Genomic DNA, 20,589 nt, shown 5'->3' with positions numbered 1-20,589 from the left:
AAACTAAGGGCACTCAGCACTTTTAAATCCCTGAAGAGAACTACTGTCTTTGTGGTTTGCATATAAAACTGAGAAAAATACTAGTCTTACCATTGAAGGATGATGCTTTAGGCAATGGGATACTCTATTCTGAAGTCACATAGCTGCTCCTGAATTACAGTTAGCACCATAAGTATATGGAACACTTAAATCATAAAGGTCTGTACTTTATATAGTAGAGATTAAGTAATTTTGAAAAATATGCATGACAAATGCAAAAAAAATTCTTTGGTGACTTACACTTTTAAAATGCCCAAGACAACATTCAAAAGTAATCTGAAGCTCAGTCTCTACGCTCATCTCTTTGGTTAGGCTGAATATCATTATTACGGGTAAACAATATGATTTTTTTTAAAAAACAGTCTTTACACAATCCAATTGAAGACAAATCTATGATGTTTTAATATTTGCTTTGTATTTCTTCTCCCACTTGTGAGTTTTCCTGATTCAGTGTTTTTTTAAAAAATCAAAGCATCATTTGCTGATAAAAAAAGGCGTTGTAGCATATTTCCAATGTATACAGTATTTAAGTCCAGGTAAAAGTAAATCAGCTATAAATTAGTGTATTTCACATATAAAAATGCTCTTTGTCTTTATGTTTTAGGCCACGAACTAGTTGCAAACTGTTTAAAAGTAGGCACTTAAAACAACCTGAACTTGGCCAAAAATAATATCCATCATTTTTTGGTACTGAATAACTCTGACAGCACTTCTCTTTGTGATATGCTTATCAGACCAATATGCACAGCTGATCATTGGGTATTATCAGCCTGACGTAGAAACTGAAAATAGCTTGTGTTCCTTGTTCTTCCTTATTCCCCTCATTTCAAGGAAAGGCATAACACATACTTGAAGAGAACAGTTGGAGTTTTCCCCCAGAATAAGACCCAGCAGCTGCCTCTTCTGCTTTTGAAACAGCTTGTTGAACCATTTGCACCACTTGCACATTCTTACATGGCAAGACCCCCACCCCCACGTGCTGTAACGGGCTGCAGCTGAAGCTAAGCACAGATGCTAAGCACTACTCATCAGGCACTAATGTACAGGAACTGTTTCTTCGTTTTGGTCACAGGCTGTTTAATCATGAAACACGATGGTCCGGAGTGGACAGTATTTTTCTTCATCCTGAGCCATGGCAACCCTCCCAGGTTATTTCAACACCTGGCCATATGAGTTGATGCAGACCCTGTCCTATTTGTCCCTGAGCTGGTAATATTTGTCCCAACGGTGCTGCTGTTTCAACAGGCAGTTAATATCTGTATGAAGCCATGTAATTACTTCCCTGAGTATCCAGGGTATGGAGGGGGTGGGGGATACTGTATTGAAGTCTGTGGGGTTGGAGTATAAGGTGGAGGTAGGTCAGCTGGGTACTCCATTTCGTAGTCGTAACTGTATGGTGGTGGAGCCACTGAAATGGGAGGAAAAAGAAGACATAGTTAAAAATCTTTTTTTCAGATGCAGGCCCCCAAGTATTTTCTAGTTCACATTCAGACTTCCATACAACAGATGTAAGGTCTCCTGGCAATGCGCTGACTTCTTTTTCAGACTGTCATTATACAATCACTTTATGTCAATGCAAGTCCTTGCTTATTGCGCTTTCTTTCACTGCTTAGCCACGTGCTCACCGATGTGTTGTGCTGGTAGCAGTGTTTGAGTGGCAGTATGGCAGATGATACCAGGATGATGTGGCAGAGCTAAACTTTTCCAGGGGAGGAAGGTTAGGTTTTTATCAGATCCATTCCCCTCCACCCGCTTCAGCAGCAAAATGAGTTTATGTTGTCTCAAAATGACAGGGTAGCCAGGGCTTTCACTGATCTCCACAGATCTCTCAAACACCCTCTGGATCCCCAGGAGATATGTGATGTGACCTGCCATGCCATGCCAAACACAGCAGCATAGCAGCATCACACCTCCCAGGGCAAACGCCGGACATCTTCCCAGGACGTTCCCAGGGCTCCGGCTGACGAAGAAGGAAGCTTTCACCCTGTTCACCCCAAAGGAAACATCTGAGGAAAGCCCAGCATTTGTAAACTGGGTCAGGCATTTAGGAAGCAACAAAAATATTCACAAACAGCTGAAAACATTTTCTCAACTACTTCTAGTAACCTTAGAGAAGAAGGATTAATTCAGTGATCAAAAAGACAGTAAATGCTGCAGAATGACAGCATGGTAGGAACTGAAGGCTCCATATCAAGACCCCACTACAGTAGTCTCCACAAATTTTAAGGTCCAGAGTCTGCTCATGTCTCTGTTTATGTCACCATGGATGCCTTCCTATCCCCTCCCTAGATGTCTCAAGCAGACTGGCAGTGAAATAGCACTTGAACAGAGAGGAAACAGAAACCTAGGATAGTTGTGATGAGGGAAGAGACTCAAATCCCAGTGTGCCATGAAAAGCACTCCCTGCTCTCTGAAAACCTGGCTGTTGCTGTGGCCAAAGGAAGGGCAACCCCTCGCTTGCTATTCCTGTCCAAAACAGTAATGGCAGGGGGTAGGGTTGGTCACAAACCCTGCAGCCAAAGCCAGGTCAGTCATTAATCCAGAAGTGTTCATGACAGTGGGGAACACAGAAATCATTTCAGAGCTTCCCCATCCTCCAAAAACTGCTGCTGCTGAGAGGAAGAACTGCTCAAGCTAATGTTTGCACTAGGAACCGGGACCGTGCAGAGTCAAACTGCCTGGAGGTGGAGACAGTGGTGAGTCATAGCAGGAGCAGACCTGGGGAGGAGAAGACTACAGCCCCGAAGTCTTCATTTTGCTTTTGTTTTTACAGCTTGCAGTGACTATTAGATTCTGAAGTAGCTCTTCAGCAATTCATGGTTGAGAATATTGCAGTTTTCTTTCATTACTCATCTCTCTATGCAAAACAATGTTGTAATGATAAGGATGATTATACATGGTTTTAGTTTAACTAGAAAGTTAAGAGCATGAGGGAGAAAACAGACACTGAGAGCAGTGAATGTGATAAAGGAACACATAATAAATATGGCATAGCTTCCCTCTAAGTATACATAATGCACCTGGGGTTTGCTGCAACCTTTGCAACAGGAGGGAATATAAAGGCAGGGGATGTCTAAGAGTGGGATGAGGGGATTTCATCCATGAAACACCATTGCCTTTTATTACAGTGAACTCTCAAGCTATCCCAAGGCAATCGCTCCTGGATTTGTAATTAACAATATCACTGAAGCAGACACAGCTACATTGCACAAAGACCGTTATGCTGCTTCCAGGGTCAGCTCTGCTCTTCAAAACTGTGGCCACTTTGACGTGGTGGGGAGTCCAGACAAATACACCTTGCAGACCCCAGCTAGCTTGATGCAGATCCACCTTCGGTGTTCCTGTACCCCAATCCTAGACTGGTGCTAGTTGACAAGTGTGGTGCAGGGAGTGGCTCTGCACAGAGCTAGCTCAGGTACAGCCTGATGTACCAGTTCCCACTCACTATGGGCACAACTGCACTGGAGCAGCGCCATGGCGGGGTCCCTACTATCCCCTGGGGTGCCCCAGAGCCTGTGACAGCTTATTAGCTCAGTGCCAGATCTGACTTAGGCTCTGTGCCTCCCCTGGTGCTGCCCTGCACCTAAAAAAACATTACACCAAAACAATGTTAACCCACAGACAAGCCTGCATTGAGCACGTCCAACACTCAGCTAACTTTGACCAAGGCACAACAGGCATCTCTGCACCATGCTCCAAGCTCCTATCAGTTCAGGCATGGTGCCAGGTGGATGCAGGGAGCTAGCTCGGATCCAGCACTGCACACCAGCCTGCAGTCCCTCCTGGGACACACAGCAGAGAACACTCTACAAACACGCCTGTGTGCCTTTGTAGAAGTCATCTGGGATCCTGCAGCACCCAGCAGCGCTTGTGAGCTCTGGCCGAGTACCAGCCAGCTCAGGCTACATTGGGCTCCACGTGGCACAACTCAAAGCCTTTGCGCTATGATCCACAGACCTTATTGTCCAGGTTTTCCCCTCTTTGTGGTATGCTGGGCCTCCATTATATTGAACAATGAAAGGGAGCTGACTGCATGTGAGTAAGAGCAAATACAAGAACCAGAACACAAAATAAGAATAATTGATCTGTCGCCAGAGAGCCTCTGGCACAGCGAAAAGGTCTATCCTGCATAATGCAACACCACCCTGAGCGAGGTCTCAACAAGCTACTACGGGCACTGCAAGCCACACAGCTGTGTGAGTATGGCACCTGGCCAGATCTCATTAGCCCACTGAGTACCTGAATAAATTAGCCCAGGCAGAGGGCTGCACTGACAAACACTGCATACACTGAGCTGTCTTGTGTTTCTCAGCAGGGAGTCATGCCATTCCCCTCTGGACTGAGAAGAGCCTGCTGCTGTATTCACATCCCACATTTACTGCGGGGCTGTAACTATCCAAAGATGCACTCCTGCCATAAACACAGGCACTCTTGCAGGGGTGTCATTTCGCTTCCTTACCTGGGTACGCGCTGATAGTATTGATGTGCGTAGTTCGGATGACCCCTACTCGAGTCCCACGGTTGTTCTTCATGCACATGCAGATACAGATGGCAATCCCGGCAATCACTCCCATTATAAATACTATACCGAAAACAATTCCAGCTATCGCCGTGCCTCTGCAAGGAAAATGAAAACATGCGGTCAGTCTCAGCCAAATAATGTTTACAAAACAAAATTATTTTCTCAGGAGTGGCCCCCATTTGAGAAAAAAGGTGCATATTGATTACTGAAAATGCTGCAAATTTTCGTCCATCAGAGCATCTGAACAGAAGAAATGAAAGATCTCCAAGACCAAAATGAGAAACTCTTTCAAAGTCACCTTTGCCATTGTGCCAGATCACTCTGCTGATACACCGTGCATTAAATCCTTCCATTCCAGGGCCATCTGAATTTAACAACTTTTAAATATTACCAAGAATAATTTCTTCCCTTTACCCTCATCACACAAGACTTTTTTTCCTAAAGGCATTAGTATGATTTTCTTTTGAAAAGAAAGAGTAAGTTTTCCCCAGTAATATATTCCAGAAGAATCCTGAAGTGCCTGCATGCTGTGCTTCCACAGGAATGGTTTGGCGATTGTTTTATCTTAGGTCAGAAAGTCCTGCTGTGCTTGAGCACACAGGTTAAGGAGAGCCTCCTCTTCTTGAGGATGAGCAGCAAGAAGCAAAGTGAATGCCCACTCTTTCACACATGTGCTGCCACAGCCAGCACAAGTATTTGAGGCTTAAACAACTTCTTTTAAAATAGTCCAGAGGAAAGAATTTAGCTCAGCTCCTGAAGTAATGAATCAGACTTTCCTTGAAATTATACAAAGAAAGGGAAAGAAGCCTTATTGCACTGACACACAGGAGAAAAACCCCACCAAGAGGCACTGAAGAGCTCCCAATAATACTGAGGGCAAAATCAGCCTTTCTGATAAACCCTAGTTCACTCAGGTTTGTTGTCAGGCACAGGCAGTGCAGCATATGTTATATGAAAGATGGTATTTATAGCCTATCCTTTTACGAAAAAAACCCAGTGACTTGCCAGAAATATTCTTACTCTGTGCAACACATCCTCCAGCAAAGATTTCAAATAGCAACCTTGCTGGCAACTTTTTAACTGGACATTTTAATCAATCCAAACTGATAGTCTGTGAACATGAATAAGCTACACTAGGAATTATTGCAATGTAGAGAATAAAACAGGCAGTGCAATACTACAAAAACAAATATTAAAAGGAGTCTAAACCATAGTTTAGCTTCCCCATACAAGCATAGGAACACATACCAGGCCTGATTTTCAAAATGCTGATAAGCCTGTTGGTTTCCAAAAAGTCAGCAAGTCAGGATGGACTCAATATTTGAAAAATCAGACCTTCTATTTAGAACCTAAATATGCATTTAAGAGCTTGTTTTCAGGCCCCAACTTCTCAGGAACTTGGCCAAGACTGCAGTACAATTACTGAATTGTATAGCATAAGTAAACACAAACAATTTGCTGTCTTACTAAAATACACTGCCAGGGAACTAAACTGCTCTCTGCTGTTATGTAGCAATGAATGAAGAGTGTGCAGGTGTGATGTTCTGACAAATTATAGTCAATGTCTCAAACATTTGTTAAAGAACTTTGGTGGAGAAAACGGCCTCTGTAAAAATGCTGGAGTTTTGTGAACAGGACAATGTGGCTGGAGGAGAGGGCCCCACGGAGGGTGGGACCACACTTCTCTAAAGCCGCAATTCCTTATCTTAAGTGACCACGAGAAGGAGCACAGCATATGTGCTTGGAGGAGAAGGCCCCACAGAAGATGGGACTGTGCTTCTATCTTAAACATTCATGCCAGCAGGAAGAGAGGCAGCTCCACAATGAACCCCCCCCCAAAGCTCACTGACCGATTCCAGAGAACCCTGGGAATGGGAACTGCGCGTCGAGACCATCAGCTAACACACTATAAAAGAAGGGAGAATGAGTTCTCAGTGCGCACCCTCCGGAACTGGATCTCTAGGCTGGCTGGACCAACGCTGGACCCAGGACTGGTGAAACGCTTTTCTTCTCTCTTTCTTTGTCTCTTTCTCTCTCTCCCTCTTTTCCTTCTCTCTTTTCCACAGTCCCTACACCTCATCCTGTTAAACATAAACCGCTGACCAAGTCTGAGACTAGGAGTGGATCTAGCCGCCCCTGGGCTCCTCTTTGAGAAGGAGTCCAGAAAGCAAGGGGGTCTGCTCTGAACCTCGTGACTCAATGGGAGGGCTCTCCTTCTGATATAGTTCCATATTCCTTTTTCCATTTCTTTTTCTACAACTCTCTTCTCTTTTCAAACAGCGGCCTAATGACATGTTGCAAGGTTCATATCGATAAGTTCACTTGTACTTGGGCAATGTTAGCTAGGTTGAATAAATGTTGATTGTTGTTTGAACTCCCTTGGTGTCGTTTCACCTTAATTCTGACAAAGGAAATCCACGAACCTGAGTCACTCCAACTTTGGGACGCGACAGCAGGGAGAGTAAACCTGTTAATATTTTGCAGAATATATAAAGGCCTAATTTACAAAACCCTAACTCATGGCAGCAAGCACCTGGCTGTAAAACCAGTAGCTTGAAACACTGATGTGATCAAGTGCTTTGGTATTAACCACCATGAGTAACTGAGAAACACCTCCCCACCCCCTCCACATCCCCCACAGTTTGCATCTAACAAAAACAAAGTCTGATGCTCTTGGAAGATGTGACTAAGAGACCTCCAGTTTTTCCAACCTGCTCTCTCTGGGAACATTATCACTACCTTGAGAGAAACTGATGTATGAGAGAACAGTTTGATTCAGGAGACCCTTTAACACATTACTCTCTTAATTGAAGAAACTTTTCTGTGATATCACAATTAAAAAATCAGGCATAATGCACGGTACCCCTATTATAAACAACTGTGAATCGCTACTACTTTTGCTACATCCATTTAGGGGATGATTTGCTGTGCCCTTCAGTGGGGGCACCGCATCACAGTTGCAGGGAACTCTGTTATGCTGGAATAATCCCTCTCCCAGGTGGAATAAGCAGAACCAGCCGCCGCTGACCACTGGCCTCAGGTCCTGCATTGCATTTCTGCTTTGTACATGGTCCACTGCTGCCCAGCTTCTGCATCCCAGGTACACTCTGCCTGGCTGATCTGCTCACATCTCAGAAACCGCAACAGTTTCTCGCACTTCTAACCAGCTGCACCCCAAGGAAAACCCAACCTCCATCCTAAAGGCTGACAGAAGTGGGTAACACACAGCACACGATACCTTACCAGTGCTAAATTAGAAGTTCTGTATTAATAAAGCCTATTTTAAACACAGTTTAAATAGAGTTTGTCTCAGCTGTCTCCAAAGGCAAAGGCATTCCTTTTGTTCCAGAAGTGGTCAGCCAGATGCCATTTGATCATCTGCCCTGAGCGATGGGTTGCACTCTTCATGTGCCAGTGCCTATCGGACACTCCAGCCTCACACCCAAAGCCCACTCTCCCCTTCTGCATGAACAGCAACTGCTCCAAAGCAGTATCACGCCACTAATTTCAATGATGATTCTGTGATACTTTACATAAGAAGTAAAAGTATTCATAAGGAAAGGAAAAAAAATGACAAAAGGTCTGATACCATCTTCAAAAGGAGTTTCCACCTTGCCTGAGATATTAAGCAGATACACACCTGCCAGCTTGCTTTGGGTGACAGAGCTGAGATCCAAGGTTTTCCTAGTGACCCTTCAGTGGTGTTGGCTGACTGGCACTATCTTGCCTCTGCAAAGAAACAGCAGCAGGGCAAGACACAGCTGTTGAAAGGCCCTCTGCATCTGCCTGCACCCGAAATTGAAAAAAGGCTGAAGTCCACTGGCAAAACTTCCAAGGTGGAAAAGGCCTCTGAGTCTAAACACAGTTATACTGGAAAGCAAAAACCACTTCTGCCAGGCTAGCAAACCCAAGTCAGTAAGTGAAATAAGGAATATCCGCTAAAACATTCTGTTGCTGGTCCCCACTGTAGCTCCTGCTGGTATAGCCATGAACCAGAAACAAAAACGGTCACCAAAGAAAATATTCACTAGCTGAGCTTTGCTGACAAAACTGGTAAGTTCAAGACTCACAGTTCTGAAATCAGGACAAAAAGCGGTTTAAATAGCTAGATCCACCACTGCTTGTGGATTCAGGTTTTCACACTGCAGTGGTAAATTTAGACCACCTATGGATGGTTACGCAGAGAGCCTGATATATGGAGCAAAAGATGTAGGTCGCTTTTTAAATCTGGTTACAGCCTGACTGAGTACCAGGCACTCATTGGTCTCGGTGGGCTTCAGAACAGACCCAGTGCCACGCACGTGAAAACTGTTCCAGGAATCAAGGATCAAGGATCTGTTTGAGAGGACTTCAGGACATATACTCTCTTATAACAGAATATATATAACGCTATACCACCCTTTGACAGTGAGTCAAAATGTAACCCATCCTGATTCAGAGACCTGCAGCCCCTGCCACACACAATGCCTCCCAGTAAAACTAGGAGCAGTCTGCCTCTAAACATCAGGCTGCATCTTCTCAGCACCAAATCCTGGCAGGACAACGGTCATGCGGTAGCTGTTCTGGGCACACAGTACGAAAATAAATACTTGTTCTTTTTGTGGAAAGCCTATGGTATGACTGAACGTATGAAGAAAAATAAGCATGTAGTTTTTATAAAATGGCAAAGTTTCTCTTTGTGCTATTATTGAATTCGTGAAAATAAATATCCTAGAAGTAAATATCCCTTATTTTATATTAAAAAATGCTTGCTTTGTCTCTCTTTCTCTCACTGATATTTTAGACTTCTCTATGGCGACACAGAGGGATACTGCGATTTTTCATGCTATCACCACCATAGAGCTGTTCAAGGGAAAGTGCCTAAGAGAAAAAGGACACTGTAAAGCAAAAGAAGACCTAGAAACCACACAGCAGAGTCACATAGCAACTAGGAAGTTTGAAATGAAGGGGAAACTTTGAAATGGAACAATTTGAAGGAAAACATTATGCAAAGTCCTTTACAGAAGCAACGCCAATGAAGAGAAAAAGACTGCCACAGAAAAACAACGCACAGAAAAGTAAAGATGGAGAAGGGGAAAAGTAGTTTTAATGTTGTGTAAATGTCAAGAGACATTGTTGGGGTAAAAATCAGGTATTCAGAGAAGCAGCTTTTCACCTGCTTTTAGCAACATTCTGCTGGAAAGAATATAAATCTCATTCACAGCTTAACATTTCTGACCCAGCAGAACGCTGTGCAGGGGATCAGGCCTTTTGCTGGGTGGCACCAAGGCCTTGGCAATGCTGGAGCCAGGCAGGGCTCTCACCGCTCTTGGAGCTGGCGTGGCTGAAGCGCCCGGGGCCAGAGAACCCGTCCCTCGGGGGAACTGGTAACTTGGCTATTTTACACAAGTGGCAAAGGTGTCACCAGCGGTTGCTCCAGCCTGCAACAGCTAGGGTTGAGATGACTGGAGAAAAGGAGAGAGACTGAAGAGCGGCCCTGCTCCTTCAGGTCTTCATGAATGGGCATGGAGTTCATTTAGTGCCCCTTCCCTCTCCAGAAGGCTACTACCTTGGGAGTTAGGCAAGCAAAGTGGATGTCAAACTTGCTCAAGACAAATACTGCCTCTGCGGTCATCTCCACTTTGAGGACAGTGGGTCTTGGATGCTTAAAAATCTTATGGCTCCATAGGTTAGTGTCTCCTGAAGGAAGAATGATTACTGAATAAGCATCAATTTTTAAATGCATTGCCAAAATTTGGGATCCAGGTATACATGGCCTGCACCGCGGTATGGCAGGGACTTTGTAGTCTGTTGGCCTCTGCTTTTCTGTCTTGGGTTCTACCCTAACTTCACACGTGGTATGGTGTGGAGCATAAAACTGTGCTGGGGAGCCTGGTTTATTAGTACAAAACTGCAAAGAAAAGAAAAAGCCTTTCAGCCAGCTTTTCCAGGAAGCCCACAGACTGTAATGCAAAATGTTTTAATCTCACCACCACTGAGACAGTCCCTCCTGAATCTGCCCCCTCCACCCCCACTTCCCACCCAGGGATACCCAGCAAAGTGCATGTCCCAAAAGCTCCCCACAGCACTGCGGCCACGGGATGCCGCGCAGCACGTCCCCCTGGCCTCCTCCTGCCTTTGAGGTGTCCTCAGCATGGGGGCACACACAGGTGTGGCTCCAGTTATGGGTCAGGGCAAACCAGGCAAGGCACAGGGGGACAGATGCCCGCCAGCCCGGCCTTGCTGCACCAGAGACCTCCAGCCACGTCCTTGCATCCCAATGCTGCTTCAGCCTCTCCCCAAAACCCTCCTGCTGAGGCTTGGGTTGCCCTCCTCCCCTCACGTTTGCACTCATGCCTCCACACCTGCACCTCCTCAGTGTGCCGGGACAGACCCAGCTGCTGGCACCGTTCTCCTCTGAGGATGCTGTGGGGACCGCTTCCGTTTGCATGTCCTCCCGTGTCCCCACCTGGCAGCACCCCTTGGCCCCGGGTGCCTTGGAGGGAGCGGGTGCTGCCCAGCACGCTGCTGGCTGTCCCTGTGCCCCTGACTCTTCAGCTGTGGGTTGTGCGACCCTCACATCCCTGCCCCTTTTTGCATTTGTTGTACTACACAAGCGGATGGTTTCTCTTGATTCCTGTCTTTCTTTAGCCCTTCTCCTCCCTGGAACACCTTTAAAGGCTTTCTTAAACAGGAGAAGCCAGAAAGGGCAAGTAGACAAAAAAACGCCTCAGGAAGAGCATAAGAAAAGGGAGAAAACTTTCTCTCCTGGCCTCCTTCAACGATTTGCAGCTCAGCAACTTTCTGACCCAGACAGGTTGGGGTTTTTTTTAACTGTATCACTCAGTGGATTTCTCTTCTGCAAACCTGCCCAGCCTCATCCTGAACTCATGTAAAATTTAGCATCTACAGCCTCACGTGGCAAAGAGCTCCCCAGCTTAATTACGTATCTGAAGAACTGTGTCCTCTCGTCTATTCTGAACTGAATGCCCAGTAATTTCACCCGAGCCTCCTAGCTCTCAGCTAGTGAGCTACCAGCTACCCCTTCTGCATTGCCCATGATTTTACAGACCTTTACCAGCCAACTCTTCCCCATCCTGCAGGAGCCCTGTCCTACTTGGCTATTTTGCGTACAGGGACCACTTCATGCCTCTAATCACCCCAGCCACCCCTCCTTGCACTTTTTCTCATCCTCTTCTGTTGTTGTCTGAGAGCTCCAGCAGAAGCCCATACAACAGAGACACAATAACGTTTGCTGTTTTCTTCTCTATTTTCTTCTTAAATAATCCACAGTATTATTTTAAAATCTGTTAAAAAACACAGATCTGTTTTGTCTTGACTGTCAAACAGTTGGGAACTAAGGTTTTATGGCACTATTTACCATAATACCAAGTCTCATTTCTGAGAGGTAATGTCAGCCCAGAGCCCATCGATTTGTGTGGGAGTTTGGGCTGTTTTTCCCTGCATGCATTATGTAGTGTTTATGGGTCCTGGGTTTCCTGCCATGGTGCCTGGACTCATGTCCTCTACCGGAGGACAGAGGCTAAAGCTAGCACAGGTGAACTTAAGCCACCAGTTTTTCCAAAGCCCAGCTCACCATGTAATACTGTATTGATTTAGAAACTATTGTTGCAGAAGTGACAGAGTCCGACACCAGAGATGCATTTATATTGGCATAAAGGTCTTTTCATCCTGTAATAGCTCACATTAGCAATTTTACAGCAATTTGACCGAGTATGGCAAGAAGTTGATAGAAGCATGTGAAGATCAGTATTCCCACTCTGCATTCGCTGTATTTCATTACCATATTAGCGCAAGAAAGACGTGCCATTCTCAGTCTTCACTTTGCTCAGCTGATCTCTTCCATCTCATCATCTTTCCTAATTTCCAGTACTTTTTTAGTTCTCCAATTAATTTATTGCCGACTCTCTGTATCTATGCTTTGCTGGCACTGCATCCCTAGAATAATATTAATAATAATGCATGCCATACATTTTGGAATACTACTCCTAATACCAATTTAAAACCTTTAATTTTTTCCCTTTCAGGCGTTCAAAAAGAACCTGATAAGCGATTTTTTAAAACTCATTCTCTGAGATAAAATAAAATAAAAAAAATCAATGATCTTTGATGTTCTCATCCAGCCACTGACGTTTTGAAAAAAGTACTCTTTGGGCTCTTAATCAGACTTGATGTTACTTGGAGGGAGGAGGTGTTGGGGCTATTTATTTAATTTGGTTGGCAAACCCCGGTTTACTCGGACTGACAACAGAAGCGCAGCAGGGTCGCACGCCATTTTCTCCTGCCTCCACTGGAGCAGGCAGACCCATTCTGGGGGGGTTTGCTCCTCTCCATGGTTGTCCCTTTATTTTCATAAGGACAAAACCACGTAGTGAGTGATCCTCTAAGAGACTGGCTTTGCTGCCCAGGGCATTTTGGCTTTATGGCTGGTATATCTTGAGAACCCTATGGAAAAAGCTGATGGAGGAGCGACTCAGTCAGCCGGGCTACTCCATGGCTGAGCCAGCAACCTTCTCACCACAGAGAGTTTTACAGCCCTGGAACGCAGACACCAGGGCAGTGTGGACTGAAAAGCCATCCAACTCGGGAATCAGTTAAAAGAGTCAGCTAGCTGCTGCCTCCTGTTTTAAATTAAATAATTAGTTTACAGAGTAGCAACTCAAATGGACCAGGCTTGCCTTTGAGGCTTTACTTTGCACTTAGACATAATTCTGACTAGTACTTCCTTTAAATACATGTTTTACCACAGGGAGGAAGGAGATGATTGTCTGCTTCTGTAAACAAATCCCACCTGCCTGTTAAAACTGGGTACAGGCTGTACTTGGACAGTATTTCCCTTCTTTTGCTCCTACTCGGTTGTGTTTAAGGTGTGTTGTTCATGTTTAATTCCTTCCAAATAGCCTCCTCTGTACCATTCCCTCTCTACCCTGTTGTATTTGCCAGATTATTAACTTGAGCACCCAAATATCCTGAGTAGCAGCTGTACAATGAAAAGGTGGTGGGTAATCATCCCAATTCCTGACCTCCTGCACCCCAGCTCCCTGTGGGCAGGTCATCACTTTCAGACTGCTCTATATTGTTAAGCTACATAATCTTGCAAAGGGTTAAAGGATAGTACATTCTGTCTTTTAGTATTGACAGTGCCTGAGCTATAGGTTACCTTCTACAGCTTGTTAAAAGGCTGCTGAGCCACTGAAGCGTAACTGTGGCACACTTGCAAAACCAGAGAGAAAATCATATAAACTGCAAACCAAAAGGATATGTAATTACAGCTTGTTCTGTTTTGGGCTATTGTCGGACAGGCTTTTCAGACAATTTGCCTTTTGAAAAATATGTAGAAATTTTATGCTTACTTCCTTTACGCCAAACCATACACTTTTCTCCCCACCACACTGCTGGAGGTGCTCCTTGGCCAGTAGTGCTGCAAAGTGCTTCAAATAAGTGATCCTGGAAGGGCCAAAGTGGCTGCTACAGTAAAGGGAGAGTAGAGAAAGAGAGCTCTTCCTCTAGCTGGTTCCCAAACTGCTTCCCCTGCCTGTGTACAATAGGCCTGAGATCCTCCCGCCGCCCTAGACAGAAGGGATGGAGGGAAGGATGGCATTGCTTCCATCCTGCTAAAGACTCAGTGTAGGGCTGGCTCAGAAATAATTTTATGGACAGAGGGAATGATGCATGAAATATAGCTGGGAGGTGAATGCTGCAATAAAGCAAGCACAATACTTAATACACAGTGGTGTTATTAACTGATCACAGCTAAGCAAATACATTTTGGTCAGTCCCTGCCTGTCCAGCATTTTCATCAGACTAATACAAGCACACATGCAGATGCTGGTTTTGTAACATTGAGTCTATCTGCCTGGCAGTTCAAAAATTTCAGAACATTCCCAGAATGTAAAAAAAAAAAACAAACCCCAAACAAAACCAACAATACATATTTAAATTAAAACAAGAGATTAAAAAAAGTCAGAAATACAGAAGTAACGGGGGAGAAGCTTTTTTTTGACCTTTTATGTGAAAGAATTCTGATTAAGATATTGCAAGGTTTCCAGTTACCACTTTTCACTCTCATGCTCTCCTGCTGCTTCTCTGTCCTTGTTTTGTAGCAGCTCCTCTCACCCCACCTTTCCCTCTCAGACATCTTGTGCTGTTCCCTGCAGTCATGACCTTCCCCCGCTCTGTAATGTGCTTCACACGCTTCCCTGGAAAGGAAAGAGAAGCCATAATGCAATTTCCACTTTCCAAAACGTTCCTCATTGTGCTCACGAATCCAAAGCCCAACCTGACGCTGACTTAAAATAGAAAATTACGGCACAATTGTCCCTAATGTAGCCTTTGCTTTAATTTAGGGATTTTTATTCTTTTTAGGCCTGCAATTTGCATTGCTGGCTGAGCTCGCTATTTAAAACACTTTCCGAATCAACAGCAATGGGAGAGGCTGAAATTGCTGCCCAACTTCAGCCCTTTGAGCATCAAAGAGCGAGAGGTCAGGACGATATGGTGGGCTTCCAAGACCTCAAAGTTAGTAAGCCCCACTAACAGCTCACTTCTGGCAGCCATGTTACTGGGTATAAACACTTAGAATCCCAGGAATATTCTCTTTCTGGTAATTCTTAACATACTCTTTCTGACAGTGATTTTATTTATACCGGCTTCTGCAAACACTTGACTTTGCACACCACATGAGCTCAGCACAGGAGAATGCCACATCTCCCCTCCCGGGAAACTCTTCCTTTAGGAGCCTGACTTACTATTGTGACTTTTGGACCTCTTGCCCATCAGATCCTGAAATCTCTGAGCTATTGAGAGTCAAACCTGCCTAGTTTTTACCCAGGCATGCATCTAGATTGTATTTTTCCCCAGCCTGAAGCCAAGCCTGTAAAGTCACGGCTACCATAACGGTTGATAGTTTGGCACCTTTTAGGATGCCTGCTGCCTGCTTTGTGTCTATAACAAACCCTGAAGCCAGCCATGCATGATGTGATTTTGATGTGCCAGGGAACATCCTGCACAGGGCTGGTTTTTGGTCAGTGAAACAAGTGAGCAGACACTAAGGGACAGCGCTGTTAACTCTTGGTCTGTGAGCCAGAGGAGCACCAAGGCAGGATAGAGGTGACCCACAGCTTAATTAATTTTAAAAGAGAAAGAATCCCGATGGCTGTAATTAAAAAGAGCAGTTCCTCACTATTTCCAAGGCAATAGGCTAAACAGAGCAGTAAATGCTAGATATGGAAACCAAAGGAGAGCTCTGCCACGCTCCAGGGAATCTTCTGTGTCCTCCCTTCATTTTCTTGCTGTTGGCCTTGATGTCTGCCTTCATAGTTTCACACCACTCTGCCCGTTCCGATCAACTTCATTTGTACAGTGAAGGGCGATCCTTACTGCATTTAATTTTCTCCACATAAGACTGTCTCTTTCTCAACAGCCTTGTGTGTGCCATCTAGCCACTACCCCAAGCACTGCAGCACGAGCTGTAGCCGCTGGCAGAGCTGTGAGCTAACCATCCTCTGCTGCCACAATTCCTTTAGCTGGAACAAAGAAAACAATGAAAGAGAATGAACTGGTTGATGGCAGAAAACCCTCTGCCCCTTAACATGACAACCACACCTTTTTACTGCAGTTTCTGAAACATAACAACAAAACCAACAAGAAAAATGGTAGTAGCACCCTCCTTGCTGAGTTTCATTTGGGTGGCAGGGTGAAAGAGGATAGGAATCAGGGTGACTTTCCTGAGGTGTTAAGGGCTGGGACCTGCTTCCCGGACAAGGCATCCTCCAGGCATTTCACAGAAGTGCTCATGCTGGCACAGCAGAGACCGGGGTCGGTGGCTCAGGAGGGCAGCGCTGGAAAAGACTTCACCTGCCTGTTCCTGATGGCAGCACAAACTCATACCAAACTCAGCTGACCATCTATCTCTGGCTGAAACTCAAGGACTGAGTGAATCAAGGTAAAACCACGTTACTTCCCTGCCAGTTAAATCCTTACCATGACAGGGCTGTCTTTGAGAAGCAAAATGCCACCGAATATAATTCTAAGACAATGTTATTTGGTTTGCTAATGAGAAACCTGTCTGTATCACGTAAACACGGCTCTTCTAGGCCGCAAGCCTGGGCTTTCTTGGTTCCCCTCATGGGCTCCCAAAGAAGGCGATGGTTCAAGCATTCAGTCTCAGAATACTCTAATGGAGGCAAAAGCCCAAACTTGGTATTTTGCATTCAGTCCATGCTTCATATAAAATAGCATGTTGCTGACTCAAGATTTCCTTCCCAATTATGGAAAAGTTGAGGCCAACAGAAACATTTTTTTCCTTCTTGGTGGTCAGCTCTGAAGACAAAAGTAACCTAGATGCCAATCTAGTAGCTTATGTAAATTGCAAAGTAAGACATATTTTTAATATTGAAAGATTACTGCCTAGATGCAGTGTAGCCCCTAAATAAACACTTGTTGAATCATTGCAAAGAAGTGCACTATCAGCTCCCAACAGAGACAGCACAAGCCAAATATGAGCTTTCAGAGGAATGAAGACCACAGAGTGCAGAGGGATAAGCCACAAAGCAAATGCCACAGACCAGATATTACAAAACTGACTGCAGCTCTTTCTTGTGCAAACTGAACTGGAAAAGCATCATGGAGACTCTCATTCCTGAAATGCTCCCTGCTCATTCAGCCCATTTTTCAGGAGTCCATCATTCTTCATCAAGGGGGATCACAGATCTTCCTCTGGCATCCTAGGATATATCCTCATCATCTATTTAAAGGTTGCATGGGACCTCAGATCATCCAGAGTAACTTCTTTTCAGGAACACAGTTTCTTCGGAAATTGCCTCTCTCTCAAATAAGTACTGTCTTGGGAGAGATCAGTAGACACCTGAATGCAGCAATGCCAGAAGCGCAAACCGTATTTATCCACAACATCACTGAAAAGCATCTGAAGAGTATAAACAAACTGGAGGCTTTGGCTGAACCCTGCACCTTCTGGAAAGACCAGCAATGCTCCTGCTCCTTTTAATGGAATGTCATGTGGACACCAGCACCATGAGGGAAGGAGCACCAGGACCCACTCGCTGAAGTGTCAGGGCTGGTGCCAGTTACCCAGTGACGACATCTGCAACTAGAAAACAGCTTTGATGGTGAAAAGCTAAGCCCCTTCCAGTCCCTGCAAAGCTCAATGCACGTGACGTGCAATTCATGGTCCTTTCCGTTTCAGTTGTACTCTTTCACTGGCATTAGTGAGTTATAAATTACTCCTGGAGCAGAAGCTTATTAACTCTTCTCTTTTTTTTTCTTTTTTATTCTTGGAGATTGAGGGAGGAAGAAGGTAAGAATTTTGTCATTTTATGCAACAAAGAAGAGGAAGATTGTAACCAAAAATCCTTTTTCACAACAATGACAAAGTGAAAATAACATAGAATAAGACAAAGCAATAAAATACCTGAAAATGAACAGATGCCTGCGAACAACACTACTTATGGACCTAAAAAAAAGGTTTTTGACTTTTTCAGAAATCTAATTCTCAGAACAAAAACTGTGCCCCCAAAATGCATTTATGATTTATTAAAATTCATCTCAAATTGGAAGATTTTACTGCTTTTAGAATTCTGTCTGTTAGACAGACAAATGAAAAAGATGTAGCGTTTTTTTGGACATTGAAGAATCTGAAGATCTGGGAGAAAAAGTCTGCATTAACAGATTAAAAACCCAGCATCATAAATTATTTGATTGTATTTTTAAAAGAAAATCATAAATTATGTGCATTGCCTGCATAACAGTGCAATAGCTTATTAAAAAGGCAGTGCAAGCTAGTACTGTATAATTTGAGCCTATTTGAGCCTGGGCTTTGAATTATCCAGCATAGGGATTTTTCCCTCATATCTTCCAATAAAAATAGTAAGACACTGAGAGTTTAATTTTAGAAATTCTGGAGCAGAGTGAAAGAAAAAAAAAATGTTTTTCATCTTCTGTTTCCATCTCCTTTTTCTAATGTACTTTAATATTCAAGTCTTACCCCTGTGAAAGCAATAAAAGAGCCTCTTCTGCATTCTTTTCTGCATCAGATTTATAGCACCCATTCAATTTTTCTTTCTCATTCTCTCTTCCCAGGTGCTGTGTCAGAGCTTATGAGGACCACAAGAACCCACTGAGCCTAAGCCAGTTGACATTCTGGCTCTAAGTCACCATTTGCAAAAACCTACAATGAACTTGAAAGTATTTACATAAGTCTTTGCAGGATTCAAACCCTATTATGTAGCATAAGCAAATTATGGTTTTAGTGGTTTGGAATACCCTCATTAAGCATGCATGAAGCGCCATTTACAAATGTAAAAGGAGTTAAGTGCTCGGGTATATGAATCATAAAAAGGACTGTGAGTCAGAAAACTAAAAAAACCTGAAAATTAAACTGTAGTTACAAAAACATGCTGTGGCTTTTAGAGGTTCCATAAAATGGTGAAAGTTGCTTTATCTGAAGGCAGCTATGCTGAGGATGCAGAAGTCACTGCACGATAAAAATGTGTGCACACGCTACATTAAGTAACGTTGAGCTAGATTTGACCTCTTCCACCCTCAGGAGCTGTTTGGGGCTGGAGAAGAGCCAGTTACTGATGAATCAGCAATAACTTCCCTTCTGAGTGCATGAAATCCTTGCTCATCTGCCTGCACGGCCTGGACGAAGGACCAGGAAACCCCACTGAGCAGTGAGGGAGAGCAGACCGAGAACCCAGTCCCTTCCTCCCCTTTCCCAGGAGACAGGACATTGCTTATTCCTGTAGAGCTGTGCAGAAGAGACAGTCCTTTGCCCTGGTCCTTTCCTCGCAGTTTCAGTGTCACTTTACCTTGCTTTTTACACTAATGAGATGTAGCAAATAAAGTGGCCTGATTTCTTTAGGCACAAAGCCCAATGCCTTTTCCCTCTCATGCAGGGAAGGTGAGAAGTGCTTTCCCAAAGACCCTCGCTTGGAAACTTCAGGAATGAACTTAAACATATGCTTAGGTTTAAATATCACATTCCCAGTGAAGTCAACAGACTTTGCTGAATAAAAGCCTAAATCCTCTGTCGGACAATTAAAATGTTATCCTTCCATTTTAGTTTTGCCTAAGGTAATAGTTTTGACGCTCATTCAAGTACTTGAAAAGAAACGCTCTGCTCCCTCCTTTCGGAAACACGAGGAAGCTTGGCAGAAGGCTCTCCTGTGCTGTGATTATCACATCTGACAGTAGTTAAACACAACCGGGAACACCAAAGCACAGCCAACCTTCAGGTGTCCTTTGCCATACTGCACACTCTAGTAGGTTCATGCTCTTTAACAGGGCTGAGCGGTCATCATGGCTCTGTGAAACAACAACAGCATCCACAAGCCAGAAGGGCTCATATCCGTGCAAGTATCTCTGGCAGCAAAAATAGAGATGTAGCGACAATCTGAGCTATTTTGACAGAACGATCTATAAACATAACATTTTGCAAAGTTTTCCTTGAGGCTTTAAGTACTGCTGTTATGTCATGACCTGTTACTAATCTAAACTTTACACCATTTTGCAACAGTGTGAAGGAAGTGACTGAATGCCATTATATGGCTTGCAAAATATTCAACATTAAAAGCATTCACAGCCCCTAAACCACATATTAATACAGTTTTCATTAAGATATATGCCCACAGGGTCAGGTTTTTTTCCAAGTGTCACAGTCCATTAGTCATTTCAGACACACGTGCAACTGTTGGAAAGAGCAAACAGGTTGGTCAACAACACGGTGAAGTAACACTGAAAAATGTTTCCCCAGGAAAATGGACCAAATTCTGTCCCTTGGTGTAAGCGAACCATGTACCCCACTGATTAAACAAGAATTACACTCCTGAATCAAGAAATGTGCTTTAGCCTCCACAGTTAACTAATACACTGAACAGGAACACTGTGATACACGCAATGATGTACACTCTGCCACAGAGAAGCTCCCGAAAACAACTCCAGTCTGGAAATACCATCACTTGAGAAAGGATCTAAAAAGCAATTTCACCGTTTTACATCAAAATGGCATA

The 20,589-nt window shown here is 44.2% G+C and overlaps 1 protein-coding gene across 2 annotated transcripts in view; it reads right to left on the bottom strand.

Annotated features, from left to right (window-relative positions):
* Positions 1 to 417: 417 nt before the first annotated feature.
* The window catches only part of CYYR1 (cysteine and tyrosine rich 1), a 58,959-nt gene continuing 38,787 nt past the window's right edge, over positions 418 to 20,589 (bottom strand). For both annotated transcript variants that reach the window (XM_069785300.1, XM_069785301.1), the window contains exons 3-4: positions 4,499 to 4,656; positions 418 to 1,447 (exon numbers count right to left, since the gene is read on the bottom strand). In XM_069785300.1, coding sequence (XP_069641401.1) covers positions 1,314 to 1,447; positions 4,499 to 4,656 — 292 coding nt within the window. In that variant the 3' untranslated portion in view covers positions 418 to 1,313. The remainder of the gene's footprint in view (positions 1,448 to 4,498; positions 4,657 to 20,589) is intronic.

This window comes from Haliaeetus albicilla, chromosome 6 (genome assembly GCF_947461875.1).
Source record: "Haliaeetus albicilla chromosome 6, bHalAlb1.1, whole genome shotgun sequence".
Taxonomy (NCBI): Eukaryota; Metazoa; Chordata; class Aves; order Accipitriformes; family Accipitridae; genus Haliaeetus; species Haliaeetus albicilla.
The sequence above is the reverse complement of the archived record's forward strand: the minus strand, read 5'-3'. Positions and strand labels throughout refer to the sequence as shown.